The sequence below is a fragment of the Aptenodytes patagonicus genome, chromosome 6, assembly GCF_965638725.1.
Source record: "Aptenodytes patagonicus chromosome 6, bAptPat1.pri.cur, whole genome shotgun sequence".
In the NCBI taxonomy this organism is placed as follows: Eukaryota; Metazoa; Chordata; class Aves; order Sphenisciformes; family Spheniscidae; genus Aptenodytes; species Aptenodytes patagonicus.
The window spans coordinates 22,189,786-22,210,470 of NC_134954.1; the positions used below are offsets into that span (position 1 = coordinate 22,189,786).

At 42.4% G+C, this 20,685-nt stretch overlaps 1 protein-coding gene across 1 annotated transcript in view; it reads right to left on the reverse strand.

The window, feature by feature from the left end:
* Positions 1-20,685, reverse strand: part of SCHIP1 (schwannomin interacting protein 1) — a 194,944-nt gene that overhangs the window by 138,589 nt on the left and 35,670 nt on the right. The window contains exons 2-4 of the mRNA XM_076341450.1: positions 6,061-6,125; positions 5,086-5,166; positions 1,796-1,946 (exon numbers count right to left, since the gene is read on the reverse strand). Of these exons, the coding sequence (XP_076197565.1) occupies positions 1,796-1,946; positions 5,086-5,166; positions 6,061-6,125 (297 nt within the window). The remainder of the gene's footprint in view (positions 1-1,795; positions 1,947-5,085; positions 5,167-6,060; positions 6,126-20,685) is intronic.

Here is a 20,685-nt window from a genome sequence, read left to right on the forward strand (position 1 = left end):
AGGGGTTCCTTTGCCTTCAGAAATGTACCCTGTTTTTTCAAAGGTTATTGACAGATTTGGCACTAGAAAAGTGTAAGGAAATACTCCCATCTTCCTTTGCATTAAACAAGTAGGATGCAGCAGTGAGATGAGTGGGTGTTGCATTAATACAAACTAAGTAGCAATTCTAGTGTCCGAGCTTCATTTCCCACAAATATATAACTCCCAGACATACTCATTTTACCCCGAAAGACCCGAAAACATTGAAAATGCATCGTTTTCCAAATGTTACTGATGGAGAACCTGAGAGCACCCAGGAGCCTCCCTGCGCAGGGTACGAGGGACCTCTTGTGGTGGCCGAGCGGCTGGCTCAGCGCTCCTGTGTGGCAGCCAGGCTCCAACAAATGCCAGCGGCAGATGAAAACGAGATCCAAATTTATATCTCCCATTAGAGGAACCTAACTAGTTTAATACATGAAGCATTAGTGTATAACCCAATATTGCAACGTAGTTTATCATCCTGGTCTCCAGCTATAAACACAAGGCATCTAAAAATAAAAAGTGCACTCTCAGTAATATTTTATTAAACGCTGTCAAATCTAATGCAGCCTGCCTTACCACAGTGTCACAAAAATAATAGCTGCTGGAAACAGCTCACCTAGCTTCAGTTTGAACCTGGTTCAATGGAGGAAAGAATCAAATTGCCCCCGTAAGTCCAAGACCAGAGTTCTTAGCACAGAAAAGCTCTGTTGGATCTGTGAGCCTGCCTTGTGCTTTACATTAGGTAGCATTGCTCCAACTTTGCAGCTGAAGGCAGAGTTAAACTAACAAACATCTCTTCCCTGCACAGGGGCTCCATCTACTTTAAGAACCCCACTAGCAATGAATTCTAGATTTTTGTAGTGAACTCAGAAGCCACCAAATGCTGTCCCGTTACTGGCAACAGAGCTTCGTATAACTGACCAATATGCACTCCTAGCAAGGATCCAAACAACCTGTTCACACCTATCCCGCACACCTCAGTCGAAGAGTGGGACACATCCTGCTTTTATTTACACACACTATGGCAATTTCTCTCTCCTGTATTTTTTTAAAACTATTATTTCATGAGCTCTAGTTGACAGTTTCCTCAAAACTGATATATTCTGTCGCAAAGCTAAAAGCAATATTTGTAGGCACTGTATCTATCTGCTGATTTATTGACCTAAAAGATCCCACTCCAGAGACAGTCACAAAGCCACTTGTTTTAAAAAAATGGGCTCTATATTTGGGTTTCTAGTTTAGAGTCACCTTAAAAAGAGAAGTACAGCTTCCAGCTGCTAGTCACCCAGCCTGCAAGGTGGTGTGAACATTTCTTCCAAAATCAAGTTTAATTTTTAATCCTTAGATCAACTTCTCTAAGTCTCTTTTAGGAAAAAAAAAAACAAAACACCAACTACAAACCACATTTATTTGTAGGAAAAGCACCACAAATTGGTTTTTTGGAGAACACAAAGTGCTCCATGTGAAGATCCCCGCTTTCTGCAGAAGAACACAACACCATTTGGAAACACGTTTTCCCATCAAGAGCACTGCTAATATCTGCTGTGTCCAATACACAATATTGCTGAGATCCACATCTAATATGCACAGTCACACATTCAACTGTACCTACAAGAGGCACGTCTGCTTGCAGGTTCATTTGAGACACTACTACTCCCCTAAAAGTTCCTCTTTCATGATTAGCCCATAATTTAGCTTTCATTTATCCGAGGTCCTAGAAAGGAACCCAACAAAAAGCAACAAATAAGAAAATGGGCCCCAATGCTGTACTCACTGGTGTGCTGCTGTTGGAAAAGGTGTTCATGCTGATGGACCTGCTCATCTTGTCCGAGGAGAGGGATGGTGGGGAGGGACTGCGCTTGTCCAGCTGCTCGTGGTGTGGCAGGTCCTGGCGCTGCAGATACTCACGCCATGCTCGCTGGATACTAAGGCAAACACCAAGGCACAGGGTTGGGGGAGGAATGCAGCAACAAAAAGGATTTAGAATATATATTCTTGACTGAAGAGGTGGGTTTTGGTGGTTTTCTCTTTTTTGGTGCACTTTGTTTTCCGATTTGGATAATGATCCAAATGATAACTACCCTCTGTGCATTGTACATTAGGCACTGTTAGTATAACTTGAGATATCTGTTAAGTAGAAGCAATTGTTTATTTCAGATCCTTAAACTTAATGATTTAAATATGAGACTGTACATAACTCAGCCATTCTCTTACATCTTGAAAACAAAGAAAAAAATGCAATTATCTGTTTAAAAGAATGAATAGCCTTCAAAATCTTATATTTATATCAGCTTTCAGATTATAATGTAGATATGGTCGGAAGTTCAAAGCCAGACCAGTATCCTTTAAAATCTCCTCCGTCCTGGGTAGCTGGGGACTTAAACCTCCTCCAAAGCAACGTGTGGGGATTGTGGTAGGAGCTCTGCTTCCAAACTCTAAACTTTGACCAAGTTTCTAAAATCTGATGTGAAATTCTGTGAAGAAGTTCTGTTTTCTGTGCCGGCCGGTGGCCGGGGAGCTGGAGGCTGGGGCGGCTCTCACCAGGTGGCAGTGCCGGGCCGCCTGCGCCTTTCTGAAGGTGCCAGAGAGACCAGTGAGAGATGCTGGGAATTAAACCGCTGTTTACAATAGTAATGGCATTAATACAAAGTATGTGGGTGTTTGCAGACAGGATGATCTGTGAACTTTGCAGAAAAGCGGAGCTAAATTCTGACCTGAGACTCAGCAGTGTTGCTGCAGTGCAATGAGCTAGAAAATGCTCCTTTTAGGATTTTCAAGCAATTGAGAGTTTATTCATGGGGATACCAAGTCAGTAAAACCTTCAGTGTGTCTGTTAATCAGGTAGAATACCCTGGACCTTTGCTTAAGTTGTTCTCAGTGGTGCAAAGCTCTTGTGCTGCTCTCCCCAGGCGGCTGTGCGGGGAGCGGGTGGGAGCAGGCACTCCTCCACCCTGCCTGCTCCCAAAGGGCTTGGCACGCTCAGCACCCAGCCTTGCTGCTGGGGTGCTCCCCGGGAGGGGTCCTATGCCCAAACTCCACCTGGCCCTGCTCCCACCTGCGGTGCCTGCACCCCAGCACAGTGCAGAGGGCAAAGCTCCTTCCTGAAGGGACCTTACCATGTCCTTTATTGTTCGAACCACAGTGTCCAAAGACTTTGGTGTGGATTTACTTTGTTCTAGGAATACTTTTTTTTACGTTGCCTTTTTAACAGTTAATATGACATTTCTGCTCCCACCCACACAAGCCAGAAAAATATTTAGCGCCCAGACACCGCTGAAAAGGCATTTGATTACAGACTGGCACATCCAACTTCTTGGCTCCGGAGGAGGAGGACGAAGCTCAACACCAGGACACCTACAACTTCTCATTGACTGCCTGCAGTGCTGGGAACTCCAGACAGTGGGAAGTGCCTCTTGGCATATAATTTTTCCTGGTCAGGGAATAACGTTCCCAACACACATGGCATTCTGAACATCTCAAGATTGAGGAAATCAAATATATGTATTTTTTTAGAAGAATACCAGATCAGAAACAAAACAGCATTCATTACAGCCTCACCAGAATAGGTGCCCTTTAGAGCTAGTCAGGTAGGTTAAGTCCTATGTTGTTTTCATACAGGATGGACAGCAAAGCTCCCAAATGCGAGTGCCAACAGAGCAGCTTTCAGTAAATGCATTTTGCTTTAAAAAATCTGCACATCTTCATACCTCAAGCATTTACACTTTGCATTGTTTCAGTTTCAAGCTTTACTGCATAATATATACAAGTAGTATTTAAATATTTATATTTACATGTACTTTCTATTTTAAAGCTTGAGAATATACCGAGATGAAGTCATAACTACCCTTCTAGAAAGCTCTCTGAAAATTTATTCTTTCATCTGGCTTATATTTGTGTGACTAAAAGATGCTGGCTGGATTTTAATTTGAAACTTCATGTCCTTTTAATATTTTAATATGGCATTAATATTTTAACGTCCTGTATAATGAGTTAGCTATAGCTTTTCAACTGAAAGTGAAATTCAGTATCTAATGTAGCAACACATACAACTCTGCGTAAAGCCATGACTGATGTCACAAAATTTTGCCATGAAGTAGTTGGGGGCTTCAGCATAAAGATGTTCATATTTTTGATGCAAGTGGAGCCATGTTAAACTTTTGCTGTCTGCTGGGAAGTCCAGTGGCACCATGTTAGTGCAGAGTTGGTGCCAGCTGGATGGAGCTAATGCCTGCACCAGGGCTGGAGGAACAACGCTGGAACAGGCACAAAGAGGAGTCCTCTGCTCTGATAGACATGTGGGTAAGTTTTAAGTTATATCCCTGCTATTACCACATGTATTACAGCACAGTCAAGCCTTTTAGAATAACTGACCCCATGGTGAACTATACAACATGTGGGAAACGTGTTACAAAGGCTAAAATTACTGCATCTGGAGTTGGGGAGTTCATTATCAGAACACAGTGATGCTTATCTCTTCCTTCCAGGTGGTACAGCTAGGTGTCATCTATGTGCCTCGGCTGAGTGCTAGCAACTGCCTCACTTTCCAATAAAAACCAGCTTTCTCAGAGCCATATAGCTGTGCTGCATCCCCCACAGCCCAGCAACCCTGGTCCCCTCAGACTTACATCTCCATCCCCATGCAAACCCAAGGACTGCTCCTTGCAGAGGAGTCCCGTGAGCCGCCTGAGGAGCTTTAACCAGGCTTCATGTTAGAAGTGAAAAATACCACTGAAGAGACTTCTGCTTGCTCTGTACTATACCTCCCCCCACCAGGATGTTCTCTGTATATATGAAAAATCTAGCAGATTTTCAAATATTCTATAGTTTCACAGAGGAAAGGACAAAATTAGTACAACATTGGAGTTTAACATTTGAAACTCAGTTCAGAGAGAATGTTCACGTGCATAAAGGTAGAGAAGAGTTTAGCTACCTTGCAAAGTTGAGGCTTTTTTATACTTAAAGTTACACAGAGATCCACAATGGATACAGTCTGGGTTCTTCAGTTCATGAATCGGACAAACTCAACTACATTTAAAGGCAGAAAAGACATTCTTTGTTACTTACATTTTCACTTTTGATTCCAAGGGCTGTAAGTTGATATGATATTTTTCAATATTATTTTCTTCATCCATGGAAAGCTGATGGCTATGGAAAAGAAAAAAAAAAGGGGTTTAATGTGTCTCAGCATGACGTTTTTGCAATCACTGTGAATTAATTCAGAAATTTTGACAGGAACGTACAAGAGCTGCTCATTATAAGGTATCGCTGTCTTTGGAGGAAGGCATCTGGGTCCCCATCTCCAGCCCCATTTGATTGTTAACCAAAAGTACCAATTTGGATCCAGTTTCCAGATTGGAGCCTGCCTGAGTCCTTGCACTAAACCTTCCAGATGTCACAGCTCCAGAGACAGGCACACCCAGCAAAGAAGCCGCTGCAAATAAAAAAACACTGGCAAATATAATAGCTATTCTTGCTAAATTAACTTTCATCCCTGGGGCTACATTTGAAAAGAGAGTAAAATGGAAAGTAACAATGGTAATGCCGGTAGCAAATGAATTACATCAGCAAGAGCCATACAGGAATATGAAGAAAAAATTCTTTGTAATAAATGATGACCGAGGAATTGGTGCTGCAAACCAATCACTTTCAGAAAGCAATTTTAAAATGCTAGAAGATAAAAATCAAACATCTTGGGATGCTGCTTTGGATGGGACTAACAACATGAATGAAAGGTCTTTGCATGAAAATTTGTAAGATTAGATCCCAACCTGTGGAGTTATTTTGAGACCTTACTGGGCACTTAATTACATCATTCAATCAGCAAAAGTTTCCAGAAATTATCCTCCTATAACTAAAAATAAGAATCATTTATGGGAGAGATGCAAAATTTTGAATATTTAGTATATTACGAAGTGAGAAACATAGTCTACAACAAAGAGACTGTCCCTCAGAAAAGGCTTGTTGCCTTACAAAAGCCATTTCACTTTATCATGTGTAAGATATTGTGGAAATAAGATAATGTGGAAATCGCACTTTTACCTTTGAAGCAAGTCTTTGCCATCATTGACCTGTTCCAAAGTGTGCTGGAGCCTTTTGAGTTCTTCCTACATGGAGAGAAAAAACATTTCAATATGCTTATGGGAAGCCCTTGGTTGACATTGGAGATTCCCCCTCAACCTCAAGACGTTGTGAGCCAACCACTAAACAAAATGGTCCCTAGGGTAATGTCTACAGGGTTGCTTTCAAATTTAGATATCCAAAATAGCTATAAAGAAACCAATATATTTATCAATATGTCCAGCACATAAGTTTGAAAGAAAATATCAGACCTACAACAATAATAGGCAGAGCAAAAGAGGAAAGTATTCTTTCATGTGTTAGGTGTGTGGCTGCTTTGATTTCAGAGGAGATGGTCTTGGTAAGAGGCAAGTGAGCATCAGCACTTCTCTTTGTTCTGCAATCAAACGGTATTCAGTCTCATAATTAAGAGAGTCACTGGCTGAGATTTACAGCCCAATGCCTTTACCAGGGTATTTGCATCAGATCCTGTTTCAATAGCAGAGATGTCACAAATTTAACTGCAGGTGCATGGCTGGGGTTCCCTGCATCCATGCTAATGTCTCAGGAAAAATCTACCCATAATGTTCAGTACAGAGATATGGCTCAAAAAGCTAAATTGTATCTGGCTGGCAGAGTTTTATTGTTCTGGAGGGGTGGGAGTTGAGGGGTGGAGGAGAACCTGGTCACAATGAAGCGTGTGCTCCAGGGGATGCAATTCCTGGGCTGAACTTTCTGTCCCCTCACAGGGCAGAATCCCACAGAGTGCCCTGGCATCGCTGGGACACGCACATGCAGAGGACACATGCCCAGTCTCCTTAAAAGCTGGGCTGACAATCAAACACTGAACCCCCCTGGCTGCATCCCTGTGATGCAATGCGAAGAGCATCACCATCCCGAGATGCAGGGATGTGCCTTCAGGTTTGTGTTTATACATCAACTGTTTGATTATTAAGCAACAGTGGAAAATGAGAAGTCTACGCAAAACACAAAGATGTTAACTCATGACTTCTTTTAGCTCATTAAGTTGGGAATCAAATGTAAAAGCAAAAGCTACTCAGAGTAAGGAAGGAGAGTAATTTACTTCACACCTACCTTGCATACAGATACAGGATTCCCAGGAAGGCTAAAAACATTAAAAAGGCAAAACAAGGATATTTTCATCTTGTATATCTTATCTGACCTGGGGATGAATCAAAGACTTTGTTTCCAATAAGACTGTTGCAATCTTCAGGAGCACAACAGATCAGCCAGCTCTACCTTCTGCTTTCCCAAATAAAGCCAATTTCATGAAACAGAGAAATTTTATGTGGCGCTTTTTAATCCTGTACAAGATTCTACCCTGTTTGACATGAAACAAGATCATAGTTGGTAGCTGATTTACTTCTAATACAGCTTTCATTTCTTCCCAGCCTTGGAAGGACTAGTACTGCAAAATACGTTTTATGCATAAACTAGATTTGTCAAGACGACAAGTTAGATGTTTCCCCAGTCTTTGCCCCTCTGGGTCTCTAATTGTAGCACCATTTTGTGGACATGCTGCAGCTGATAGAGCACTGCACATGATTTGGGATGCCTGGCTGCTGCCTGCCACTCATCAGCCATTGGAAATAATCCAGTTGTGAAACTTCTTTTTATTTTTGCCTTCCTTTTTTTTTTTTTTCTTTACCTGTTCTGAGGAACATCCTCTTCTGGCATATTAAAAACAAGCAACTTTCAAAATTGTTTTCTTTGAAGCACAGTTCAGTTCAGAAGATAACCTTTTCTTCTCCCATATTATGCTGGTGGTCATTTTTTTCAGCGTATCCCAGAGCTATGTACGGTAATTTAGAATGGGAAAACAATTTGCAGTTGACTTTATATGTAGCTCTGGGTGACAAAACCTGCATAACTTATATAAATAATTTCTTGTGTTTGACATCATTTCCTATTAACCGCAGGGTGAAGACTGAACAAAAAAAAAGTAAAAACCAAACTCGGTTGTGACATTTTTGACTATTCAGTCTTTCAATTAAACATCACCAGACAGTCTTTATAAAAGCCGTAATATAAGGCAACTACAGAAGGGGCATAGCAATGTTTGCATAATTGGGAAGAGAAGGAGACATAAAATCTATACTAATTTCAGTTTTGCGTCATTAACCATGAAGTATTGATTATTGCTCCTTGCAACAAAATTTATGAAGCTAGCTATGCTGCTGCACCCACAGAAAGTGATTCAGCTGCTTTGCCCTCAGCCCCCAGCGTGGTAACTGATGGGTGGCAGTGACAGCTGGGATGCTGCTCTTCCAACCCACAGCCTTAGAAGATGCATCTCCCGGATTACACCAGGAGTGACCCAGCTGCAAACTCAAACTTCAGAAAATTAAATTGGAAGAGATCCATACTTCTGTTGGAATACATGATGAATTATGATGCCTCTATAAACCTTGTTATAATGTAAACATATTGTACAATTTACTGTGGCTTTCATTTTCCTACTTCAGTTGAATACAGACATTAATAGCAATTGGGTAGCTGCAGACCAATATAGATACCTAAGGAAGAAAAAGCAATGAAACCTTGAAGTGTAAGACCGGTGTTAAGTGCAAACTAAAGTGTCTTTTTCTAGTCTCTAATGTGTACGTTCTGTTTATGCATTAATTATTTTTCAGCCTGTAGATCTATACTTTTAGGAAACTAGGCTATTGCAATGACTTAATTATTGCCAGGAAGCCCTGTAACCTTATGGGACAGAAAAGACCAAGGGGCTCAAGTCTATAGACTCTCACCAGGGAGAAGCCCATGTAAAAGACCCATTTTAAGCTGCACTGAGCTGGCTTCCAGCACAGTCCGCACGGTATAAAAGCCTAGCTTGGCTTTGCTGTCGATATTCAGTTAGAGCAAAAAGATTCTGCACCCCTCTGCCTGTTTCCCTGCAAATCAGCTGTGTTTGGCTCCATGCAGCCCAAGGACAGGCTCTCTTGGTGCATGTCCAGTGTGATGATTTAGCAACCTCATCCAGCTGCCTTCAGCAGTTTTCACGGTCTTTTTTTAATGGAGGGACCCAGAGGTTGCTGTAGACTTTGGTGCTTGTTTAGGTGTGCTAGTTTTGGCTGGGATAGAGTTAATTTTCTTCATAGTAGCTAGTATGGGGCTATGTTTTGGATTTGTGCTGAAAACAGTGTTGATAATACAGGGATGTTTTCGTTATTGCTGAGCAGTGCTTACACAAAGTCAAGGCCTTTTCTGCTTCTCACCCCACCCCACCAGCAAGTAGGCTGGGGGTGCACAAGAAGCTGGGAGGGGACACAGCTGGGACAGCTGACCCCAACTGACCAAAGGGGTTTTCCATACCATGTGACATCATGCTCAGCATATAAAGCTGGGGGAAGGAGGAGGAAGGGGGGGATGTTTGGAGTGATGGTGTTTGTCTTCCCAAGTAACCATTAGGCGTGATGGAGCCCTGCTTTCCTGGGGATGGCTGAACACCTGCCTGCCCATGGGAAGTAGCGAATGAATTCCTTGTTCTGCTTTGCTTGTGTGCATGACTTTTGCTTTACCTATTAAACTGTCTTTATCTCAACCCACGAGTTTTCTCATTTTTACCCTTCCGATTCTCTCCCCCATCCCATTGCGGGGGGGGGGGGGGGGGGGGGGGGGGAAGAGAGAGAGAGTGAGTGGAGTGGTGCTTAGTGGGGTTAAACCATGACATTAGGCTTGCACAGAAATGTCACCTCTCATTTGACCAGCTGTGGAGATGAGAGCAGCCAGCAGATATGGGATCATCGAGGCAGGCTCAGAGGCAGAGGAGCAGAAATCTAAAACAATGTAAATGCACTAGTCCCTAAATTCAGTTTGAAGAAATGTTTCAAAAAACAGTTATTAGTGCAAATTCTAAAGAAAGAAAAGAAATCTCCAGACATTAAATCATACCTAGATAAATATTTACCTCCAGTAGCAGGCAATGATTCTTTTTTGTTGCTGTACCCAAAAATATCCATTCAGGTCAGTGGAGTTATTTATACCTGTGGGTTTAGACTAGCACAGAGAAATCAGAGCAGAGGCCACATATCAAAAATTAATTTTCAAAATCCTTTTTGGACATGCGTGCTATTGTTTGAGTATCTCTGCCTAAGAGGTCTGTCAATTGGTGCCAAATGAATATACAACAGTGCTTCCCAAGAGGTCAGAGATGGAGATTGGAAGAGAAAGCTTTGATTTCAGTAGAACCACAGCCCAAAAATAGCAGTAAAATAGGTTTGTTTTTCCATTTTATAATTAAGAATGAGCACAGCAGTTATTCAAACACACCAGCTTTGGGTAGTTCTCTATTTCATTGATGTTCTTCCAAATTTCAATTGAAATTTTGTTGAATGGTTGAATGTTGAATTTTCTATTATGCAGGAAAACTTGCACTTACTTGCAAGTCGCTTGATGAAACACCACAGTGCCAGTTTTAGATTCTCCTCTTCTGGCATAGAAAGGCCACAGTGACTGGAGAAACCCTACATTGGAGCGGCATGGTTGCTCTCGCCCAGTTGGAGCAGGATGCTGGAAAGGGGCTGGAGCATCAGCCCTGCCCAACAGCACCTGGGTAAGGTGTGGCAGAGCAGAGCACAGCCCAACTGCTGCCTTGAAGGCAAAGCCTGCCAGTGCTACACAGGGAAGGAGTTAGTGCTGAGAGCTTTAATTTGGAAATATCAATAAAGGTCATTGGAGCTTTCACAGCCACTCTTGCCAGCGAATGCGTTAGCCTGTCTCATCATTCCAGAGCTGCTGCATTTAAAGACAAATATATGATGACTTCTCCATAGCACTGACACAGGCATGTGCAAAACCGATCATTCCTTTCCCAGCACAACCTCTGAAGTGATGGCACAGCTAGGGCAAGCACAGCTGAAAGCAGTCTGAAGCCAGAAACACTGCAATGCCTGCTGCTGTTGAGACCAGAAGCCATGCAGGATCCATCCTCTGATCAAAGCCACCTGATGCCTCTTTCTGTCACCTATTAGGAAGCCAATTTATAGGCTTAAACATTCTCACCTCCTGTCGTTTTCCAATCCTGTGGTCATCAGAGATGGATACAAGATAATGAAGTGCTCTCTGCTGCTGCTCACCTCTCCCAGTCCATCGCACCAGGCTGGGGACAACACATGCAGTGCTAAACCACCTTTAGCACCAGCTCCGATCCATGTGCCATTTGTATCCAAGCACAGAAGCAGCAGCCTCAGCTGCTTTTCAAACACCCCAGCTGATTTTGGTTACTGGAAACAGTCCACTGCCAATGCTGTTCTGAGCTGCTTACACCCAGGTCTGCTGTAATCTGTATTTTTAAGACTTTGTTTCCCATATAAAAAAGAATTCCCCCCACCTCCCTTTTGTGTCCATGAAGCATCTTGGGTTTTATTAATTTTATATTTTTTCTTTTTTCATTTTATTAATTTTCATTTATATTTTGCACAGTTTTCTCAGGGAAGACCATGGCCCCTGTATTAAATGATGTAGAGTCTGTGTTTCAGTCTGACAAGGCCTGTCAAGCAGTGGGTTAATTAAGCCTCTTAGCAGGATACAATGAGTCTAAAGAGGATAGAAAGATCAGGATCCTTTGCGGTGAAGGCTTTTACTCACTACTATTTTGGGAACCCATTCATGCCAGCATGGAGGGGCTGCTCTCGTGGGAAACACATTGGATTACACGAGCAGCCCCCTAAAGCTCCTGTTCCCTCTTGGTACGCAGCAGGGGGGTTGTCCCCAAAGCGACATCTCTGGTGGCACTTGTGTGCCTGCTATGGGGATAAATCAGAGGCACAAGGAGTCCCAGTTTGGGCAGACATGAGACCATCTCCATTAATTCCCATTTTAGGGATGTGTAGAGTGTTCTGCATCCCACTTTGGGGACTGGAACATAAAAGCTAATGCTACGCCTTGAATATGCTGAGCATCCAGTAAAGTTGGTAATTAAATGTCAGATGGTGACAACTGCTTCATATCTTGGAACAAAAAGACACATTAGATGATAGTGACTTTTGTATATTGAGGGTGGAAGGGGGAAGGTCCTTTTTTATTTGCTTTGGCAACCCAACAGGGACCTTGAACACTTCAGCTATGAACATTCAAGAAAAGTACGTTACCTGCACAAGATTAATATAGCTACAGGGGCTCTGTGATCCACAGCTGTCAGAACGATTTGCCAGATCACTTTAAAAAATTGTGCCATCAATAGAGTTACTAAACTTACTTAAACAAGTTTCACATTCAGATTTAGAAACAAAATATGAATTAGTCTCGCTGAAATGGGTTAGTTACTGCAGGGAGACACAGCATGGTCATTCAGGTCAGATCCTGTATCCTGGCCTGTCACTGACCTCTGACAGCATCTTAGGTCTTTCCACCTCCTTTCTTGTGTGCATCTTGTCCATTTAGGTCACGGTATCTTCAAGGAAGGGAACAGCTCTTATTTTTTGCTTGTGCATTAGGGTTCTGACTTTGATTAGTTAAAATAGAATGTGGTTATCAACTGCTAATTAATAGCAAACAATTTCAGACTCTTCCATCGCTCTCCCATCAAATACTGCCTGTATTTCCCTTCCATGGCTCACCTTCACTGCAGGGGGACCACAGTCCCTCTGCTACAAACGTTGTTTCTGGTGAGCACAGGGTAAGTGCGTGCGGGCTCTGTCCATGCACTCGTCTTTCCAAACAAGCCAAAGAAGGTGTCAACCAAAACCTGCAGACTGCTCAAGGAAAGAAAGCGTCACACTGAACAGAAAATGACGCCAAGAGTAGGAAACAAAGGGCAAGCACCACTGAAATGTTTCAGGCTGGAAAGAGGTTACCACTAATTAGAGTGCCACTGGGATGAGCGTTAAGCATCACGGCTGTTCAGCACAAACGAGCGCTGCTGGTGCTGCAGCAAGGTTTCTGAGGATCTAGCTGATAAATGGAGCACATATGGGAACAATAGCCATTAGGCAATTAACTCCTACAGTATGTTGCTCATGTTTCCATTATTCTAGATACTGAAGAGATACTTCACTCAATACGCATTTTCATAGTTTACTGAGAATCAAGTTATGCTTGTAGAGCCCAATTGCTACAATTTAGGTTGTTCTCCAAAAAGAAGGACTACATTGCTTTCCACTGTTCTCCAGCCCAGGCCAATTCCCAGGGAATTTTTTCAAAAACAAGTTTCCTGTAAGTTTACTAGCTAATATCTTTACAGAATATGGTCTAATTTTCCTTATGATGTGACTCGGTTGACAAGTCTTTTGTGGCTTCTTACTTGCTCAGTTTGGTGTGTTTAGAAATCTGTTGTACCATTGTTTTTTTCTGTTTTACCATTGGTTTTTTTCCCATCCTTCACATGTAGTGCATATCTATAATGTCCCCACACATACAGCAGTGGAACATCACCTACAATACTAGTACTGAGAAGTGCCTTCTGGCTAACGTACTTCTTGTCCAAGTACTCCGAAATCTCCATGCTGATTTGGACTGCTTTCAGATTGACTTCTGAGGTTTACCATGGGAGTTCAGGATGGAGCTAGGGGTGCAAGTTCGGGATCATTTGAATCAGGCTTTCCTGTAACACTGTCCCAGAGAGAAAACAAATATTGCAACAGAAATACTCCAGCACTTCTGATGGTTTCTAGATCGCTTTCTGTTTTTTGCACCCTGTGTTGTTCAGCACATGGTGTGACCCAACGCAACAACTGGTAGCTGAGTCCCTCACCCTGCTCCTGCCTGCTAACCCAGCAGCAGCACAGCCCCACCACCCACCCGGGTCTGGCTTGGGTTTCAGAAGCTGGAACTCAGTGTTGGGTTGTAGGTACGTCCCTTAGTCCCTTCACTGAAAATCTAACAAGGCTGAGAAAGAAAAGATTTATTAGAGCAGCGCGTTTACTCTGCCAAAGGTAAACTCCTCGCTGCATCATTTCTCCAAGTTTTGCTCATTACTGTTTAAAATTCCTAGGGGATGTGTTTGCCTCCTACTTCACAGGACACTTTCATCACTTAATAGATGAACTGGCAATATTTTCATTTTCTTCATGTAAAGCCCTTCCTCTCTTTTTATACCCTATGGTCATAATATCTAATTGTTTCTCTTCCCAATCTTGTAAATCATGACATTGCTCTCTCCTCACTCGTCATTTAATCAAAATAGGACTCAATACAAAACTTCATTGACTAAGTGTAAACCCAGCACAGGGAACAAAAGCAGAAGGTCTTGGCTTTCATTTATTTGAGCTCAGCTCGTGCCTAATCCCGTTGCTATGATCCTGGCTACGTAAGAATGCCCAGGACAGCCGATATATTAATTCCTCTCATAAGCGGGTGTATGCGGCCAGAAGGGAAATGCAGCAATGCTGGTGATATCTCCTGGGGATGAAAGCACTCACAGGATGACCTGTTGAGCTCTTCTCCACTTTCCATGATATCAATAAATTTTTCTTTTCCTTCTTTCAGCTCTGCCCTCAGGAAGAGTAATCTATTGCACCATGGCTACAGAACATTATTTCATAGTTACAGCAGCTCTGGAAACCTTGCACAAGGATGAATACCGTTAAAAAGCCAAGTTAGATTCCTTTTAAAAAGCTTCTTCTTTCTTATGCTGTCACTGCGGTCAGGGCTTTCAACAGCACCACTTCTGCCTTGAAATACACAAGCTTTTAACTTTTGCCAAGGGAACCAACTAGAGAGAATGAAGCCTCTTGACATCTTGGCTTCTCTGTTGCCAAAGTGCTTCTGAAACTACAGCCAGTCTGAACACTGAGGAAAAGGTCTGGAACAACATGAGTGCTATAGGAGACTCAGCAAAGGAAGCATTTCATAGGTTATAGTTCAAGGGAAAAAGAAAAAAGGTATATATATACACACATACACACATATACACACACACTGGGATTCAAGTCTGTGGCAAGAAAGCCAATTTCTCACTGAAGTCCAGAAATTTTTGGAGTCAGAGATGACAGCTGCCCTACAAGTGGTAGCAGGCATTAAATGATTCACTTATGGGATGAGGAGATGTTATAACCATACCTAGGATTTTAATCCATTTTTATGGGACCTGATGTGACAGTGCAAAACCTGGTGTAAATCACCACAGCTTCACTGAAGCAGAGAACGTGTGTTACATGTTGTCCATTATGCGTTGCCTTTACTACAGTGACAACCTACACCAGAGCTAGAGCTGGTCAAGACAGCAACCAACATGCTGTAGGAAACACTGATTTTTTCAAAAGCAAGTTTCCATTTGGAACAAAACCCAACAATTTCGACATGGCAAATGCCACCACACCCACTGTTAGAACAACCAGCTTTCCCTGCAAGTCCTGGATAGCAAAAGGCAGCCCCAAAATCCCAACGGGGCACGTCCAGTGCTGGAAGAGCCATGGAGGCAATGGGGCCAAATCTCACCAGGGCTGACCACCTGTGAACACTGCACTGCAGAGAGGGCAGCAAAGCCTAATAACAACATGTTTCAGAAGAAATGAAGCTTTCCAACCCAGTATTGGTTCATGTGGAATGGTACTTTAAGCTTCAAGAAATGAAAGTAAATGGCAACCCTAGTGTTGTGTTTTGCTTTATTGCACAAAAGCTACACCTCGGAGAGAATAGCATTGGCCAAATTACAGGGGGAATGGTAGCTGAATGTTTTTATGGAGAAGAGACATGTCTGTCCTTAAGTGTCACCAACAGTCCAAGTTTCTTTATCTTTATCATTACTTTACCCTTTCTCTGAAGGGCTGCAGAATTATGCCCGCTAAAAAGACACCAGTGTTTTGGTCTAACGGTTACTTTACGAAGAACACAAATCTGCACCCAACCCACTCTACTGGAAGAAACCCACACCTTCCATCTCCCTCTAAGGTTTTCATTGCAAATTACAGTTGAGTCCAGCTTAATTTTGAGAGAAATATAAGATTGCAACCAAGCCAGTCTGGATTTCAGTATGCCAGGAAGGGGAAGGCAGGGGGAAAATCTGACATTACAGATCCATCTTCTGAACTCCCAGTGGAGGTTTTTTCCCCCAGAAAAAGTAAGCAGCTCTTTTTATAGCTCATGAGCCTATTACTTCTAATGACAACAACAGATGACTGTTTTAAAACTGAAAAGAGATATATTAATCCAATTTTCAGCTTTTCAGCATGTGGTACTGTCTACTAATTTTCACAAAAGAGGAGACTGATGAACTAGATTAGGAATCAGAAGGTTACTGTAAAAAAAGTCACACATCTATTACCAAAACACTTTTCTACACTTCTCGCATTTCTGAAAGTCCCATTTAGGCCAAGCAGTATGTATTTGGTCCATAACTAAAAGAGTTGCTTTTCAGAAAACATGCACAAATATCTATTACGTTGCACTGTAGCAGCACTTACAAAACAGTCCCCGAGCCATCAACTTCACAATGACTGCCTTTGCTTGGACAATGCACCTGCAGGATTTAATGCCAGGACACTTTGCCCTCCAACACTGCACGCATGGGAATACCCAACCCTGGGCAGGACAGGCATCCCCGTGCCAGGGCGGTGATGACAGAGGTGAGGCAGAAGCATTAAGCAGCTCCGAGGCATGAGAAGTGTGGACAGGCATGCATGGAAGAGGCTGCCAAGGAAGATGGCCCCAGCATGGCCTGGCTCATCAAACCTTTCCACGCCACATAGCTGCTCTTTATACAGCAGCTTTGTCCTCAGCCACAGCATCAAGGAGCAACGCTGGCTCCCAAAAGGTGCCACCAGTTCCCAGCCAGCCTGAACACAGAGGCCACTATGCTTTGCTCCTATTTTCAGGCGTTTGAGACATTGTCACTAACATGTTCCCTCTCCTGCAAGGCACGTGAGTTAGAGGTGCCAGCACAGTCAGCAGCCACATGAAATCTCTGGTCGAGGACTCTGGAGAAGAGCAGCCACATCTACGGACTTTAGGTTCATGGAAAAATATGTGCATTCACAGAAACACTATTTTCTCTGTTATGATGAACTACAGACCGAGCAGTTTTGATTAGGGTCTTAATCTTTATGTATATTGTAATTTCCACCAAACACTCTTGTGTTTGTCTTCAGTATGAGAAATAGCTTTTCCATGCTGATGATAATGAAACTACTCACTCATTCTGATGCTTATAATTATGCAAGCACACCAAGAAACCAGCAATCCACTTATTAATGTGCCAGCTGAGCTGTGCTTGCTAGAGACAGTAAGCACAAGTTATGTCAGTCACCATCCCTGCGCTACTTTCTTTTCCATCCCCACCATCTCTTGGTCATACAATAAGACATTTTCTAATACAAGTGGAAAATATTTTATATTTAGCAGCCAGCAACTGCTCAGCCATAAAGACCATTACAGCTGCAGAAACAGAGAAACAGTCCTCCAAAGCCAAATCTCTTCAGCAGGACAGCACCCTGCATCCAGCCTAGCCAACATCCCTCATCATCCGCTCCAGAGGTTACATCCCAGAAGTTCAGCAGTAACAAAGGACTTGCATTTTTCTGTGCAGATTTAACTTCCATAAATCTTCCTCAGCACTCTCAAGAAGTAAATCTGCATCATATCCATTTTCAGGATGAGCATAATTATGCTAAGAGGCATGCACAGGCCAATTAAATCAGTAGGGAGATTAGCAAAAGGGCTACCTAGGCTAAAGCAAATGCCATGGCCCTTGCTTGGATCCCAACACTGATAGCGTTTTAGGATTGAGCTAAGAGCACCCTACATCCATATATCATTACCACCTTGCCGGAGCTGAGCTGTAAGCTAGGGAGCCAACACGGGCTCCCGGACAGCTACTGTTCTTGCACGAGCCAACAGCTCCAACTAATAACCTCTCACAAAACTCATCAGCTTAACTTAGCAGGGATTTTTTTTTCTTTTTTCTTCTCTTCAGTCCCCAGCTTACTGTACACAAACTGGACAGCAAATTTATCAAGGTAGAGACCCTGTGTTTGCAGAATGATCACCATGTTTATGAGGCTTCATATACACAGAGCACCTTGCTAAAGGATTTTTTTTAAGCTCCTTCAAAAAGAGACTGTTTATGCCCTGGCATTTCACCCCAATGCAATTGGAAACAGCTACAGTGCAACTTAAGAGGGGGATCACAGCAGAAATTCCTCTAACTTCTATAGCACTGCTGGGGACCACTATAAAATGGTACTGAGCTAATTAGACAAGTCATAAAGATGTTCCCTTGGCAATCTCACAGGTGAAATAATCTAATCTTCTACACCCTGCCTTCCTAGTTAATCTCTTGATAAGAGTCATTAACACAATTGTTCAGCCTACTGTAGTCCCTTTATAAAGTGCATATAATTTACAATCCCATTAAAAAGATGGCCACAGATTAGTCTCAGAGGCAAATTACAAAACTATTTAGTTGTGGTTTTAGCACATTAGCTATAGCTATATGAATCCTGGAGAACAAAAAATAATCACAGAACATAGCAGGTTTCAGAGCAAGTATACCCATCAAAACACACCTATCTAATTTTCTGCATAAAAATTAAATATAATTGCAAATTGTGGGATACTCTGTTCAGCAGCTGAGCAACCACGTGGACTTTTTTCTTTTGTGAATAGCAAGAAATAAACAAGTACTAAAAGAGTGCAAAAGTTATACAAAGTTCTTTCATTTAAAAAGTTAGGGTTTAGTTACTTCACATCTTATGCTAAATTTCTGCTGCTATTCAGTATTCAAGTTTTTTCTGTTATGCAATTTGAGGTGCTGGAGGATGCTAAGCCTTGGGTGTTTCAACTGAGTGGAAAGAGTGAAGGCACTGGGCCTTGTAAAAATATAATGAAACAGATGTTTGCTGCTTTTCTGTATTTATGCTTCTTAGTATCAACTTCTAAAATCCAGCATGTAGAAGCTTCCAATACTATCTACTTCTTCCAGTACTTCCAAGCTTCCAATGCTACCTTCAGGAGGCTCACTTTCATCCAGGACAGTGATTAGGAGATTGTTTCAAAAAAGCACCAGAATACTCTGGCTTTGTCTGGGTTTCTCCAAAAACTACACAGGTCCTAAACAAAATGCTTGAGGTAGACTCCAAATGCACAAATACTGTAAAACATCTCCACAACAGAAGCATGGTCCTGCCTGGGATCTTAGGACAGAAACAGCTCAGGTGTGATTTTTCATAGGATACAAGAAAAAGCACTCAGATCCTACTAGTTTTCAACAAAATTTAGGTATTTGAGCGCTTTGGAGATTAGAAAACAGGATTTTCAGAGTATAACATTATTGACCTTCCCAATGTAAAAGGCCTCTCATTCTTGCGTTTCCAGTCCCTCCTCATCCTTCAGCAGCACTTTACCTTCCAAGTGCTCTCCATTTGCTTCTTTATCTTTCACAAACAATAAACCAGCTGGGAAATTCAGGACATCACAAAATTGGGCAGCAAATATTTCTAGTTTGTAAAAGTAACCCCCTCATATTTCTACTCCAGCTGTAGGGAGGCTTGAAAACAGCACACTAAAAATGACAGCACTTCCAAATAAACATCTTTTAGGAGGAAACCTGAGGAGTCTGTGCCGTGTAGGAAGCAAAGGCTGTGTTTCCAAGCTTTTATGTGAAAGTGTGCATCACTGAGAGTTGGAGCATGAAAACAGCCTGTCTGTGCTGGAGTCCTTCGGAGCAAAAGGAAGGGACTGGCTATGACCACCATGGACCAGGGCAGATGGAGCAGAGGCAGGTGACGGTAAAGGGGCAGAGGTGGCAAACTCCTTTCAAAATCTAGGCTTGAATCTGTTTTGAAAAGTTCATCCTAAGGTCAGAGGTTGGTTCAAGCCTCTCTTCCTCCTCTGAGTTGCCTGACATTAGCAAGATGCCTGCAACTCCAAAAATATTTCATGACAAGCACGTGCAGAAGTCACATCGCTAACCTGGAGAGAAATAAAATAACACTCCCAAGCTTTATATTATAGGCGAAGTGACAGCAACCACTGATGTAAAGGAGGAGGGATATATGGCAGTATCTGTTAGGTTCAGAAGTTGCTCTTGTTTGAACTCTGAGGAGTTAAATCTAATTTCTCATATACTGCAGATATCTAAAAAGATGTTTTAATTGAAGGCAGTTGCTTAGCAACTGCATCCCGTGTGCTGCAGCAATGCTTTTCACCTGGAACAGATAAACATCAGGATGGCACTTTACAAATCTGATTAGCGGCAATGAAATAGCTGGCTACAATGAGCTGCAAGTGCTTTTCCAGAAGTTATGCTTCTAACCTGATACCCATCAGCAGGGAAAACCCAATGAAATTCATTTGCAGGTTAGAAGAGCTCTCTTCTCTTCCTCTTGCCCAGCAAATATTTCGGTCTGCTTCTTACAACCAGAGCTTATCAAGAGGGAGATAGCACTGGCAGGATTTTTCTTACTCGAAAGATTTCACTGCAGTTGAACACATAATGATAAAATACTAAAGTACTTGCAATCATGCACAGATGTTTTTCTGAACAGGCCTATGATTTTTTGAAAAGCATCAGAAAAAAGACATTTCCAGACCACAGAGAAAAAGATTTCCTCATAGCTTTTGTAACTGGACATTACTGTTTAAAGGCTGCTACTATACTAGCCTTTACAAGCTGTTTAAAAGCTGGTTATTGGTGCTACTACCGCCTTT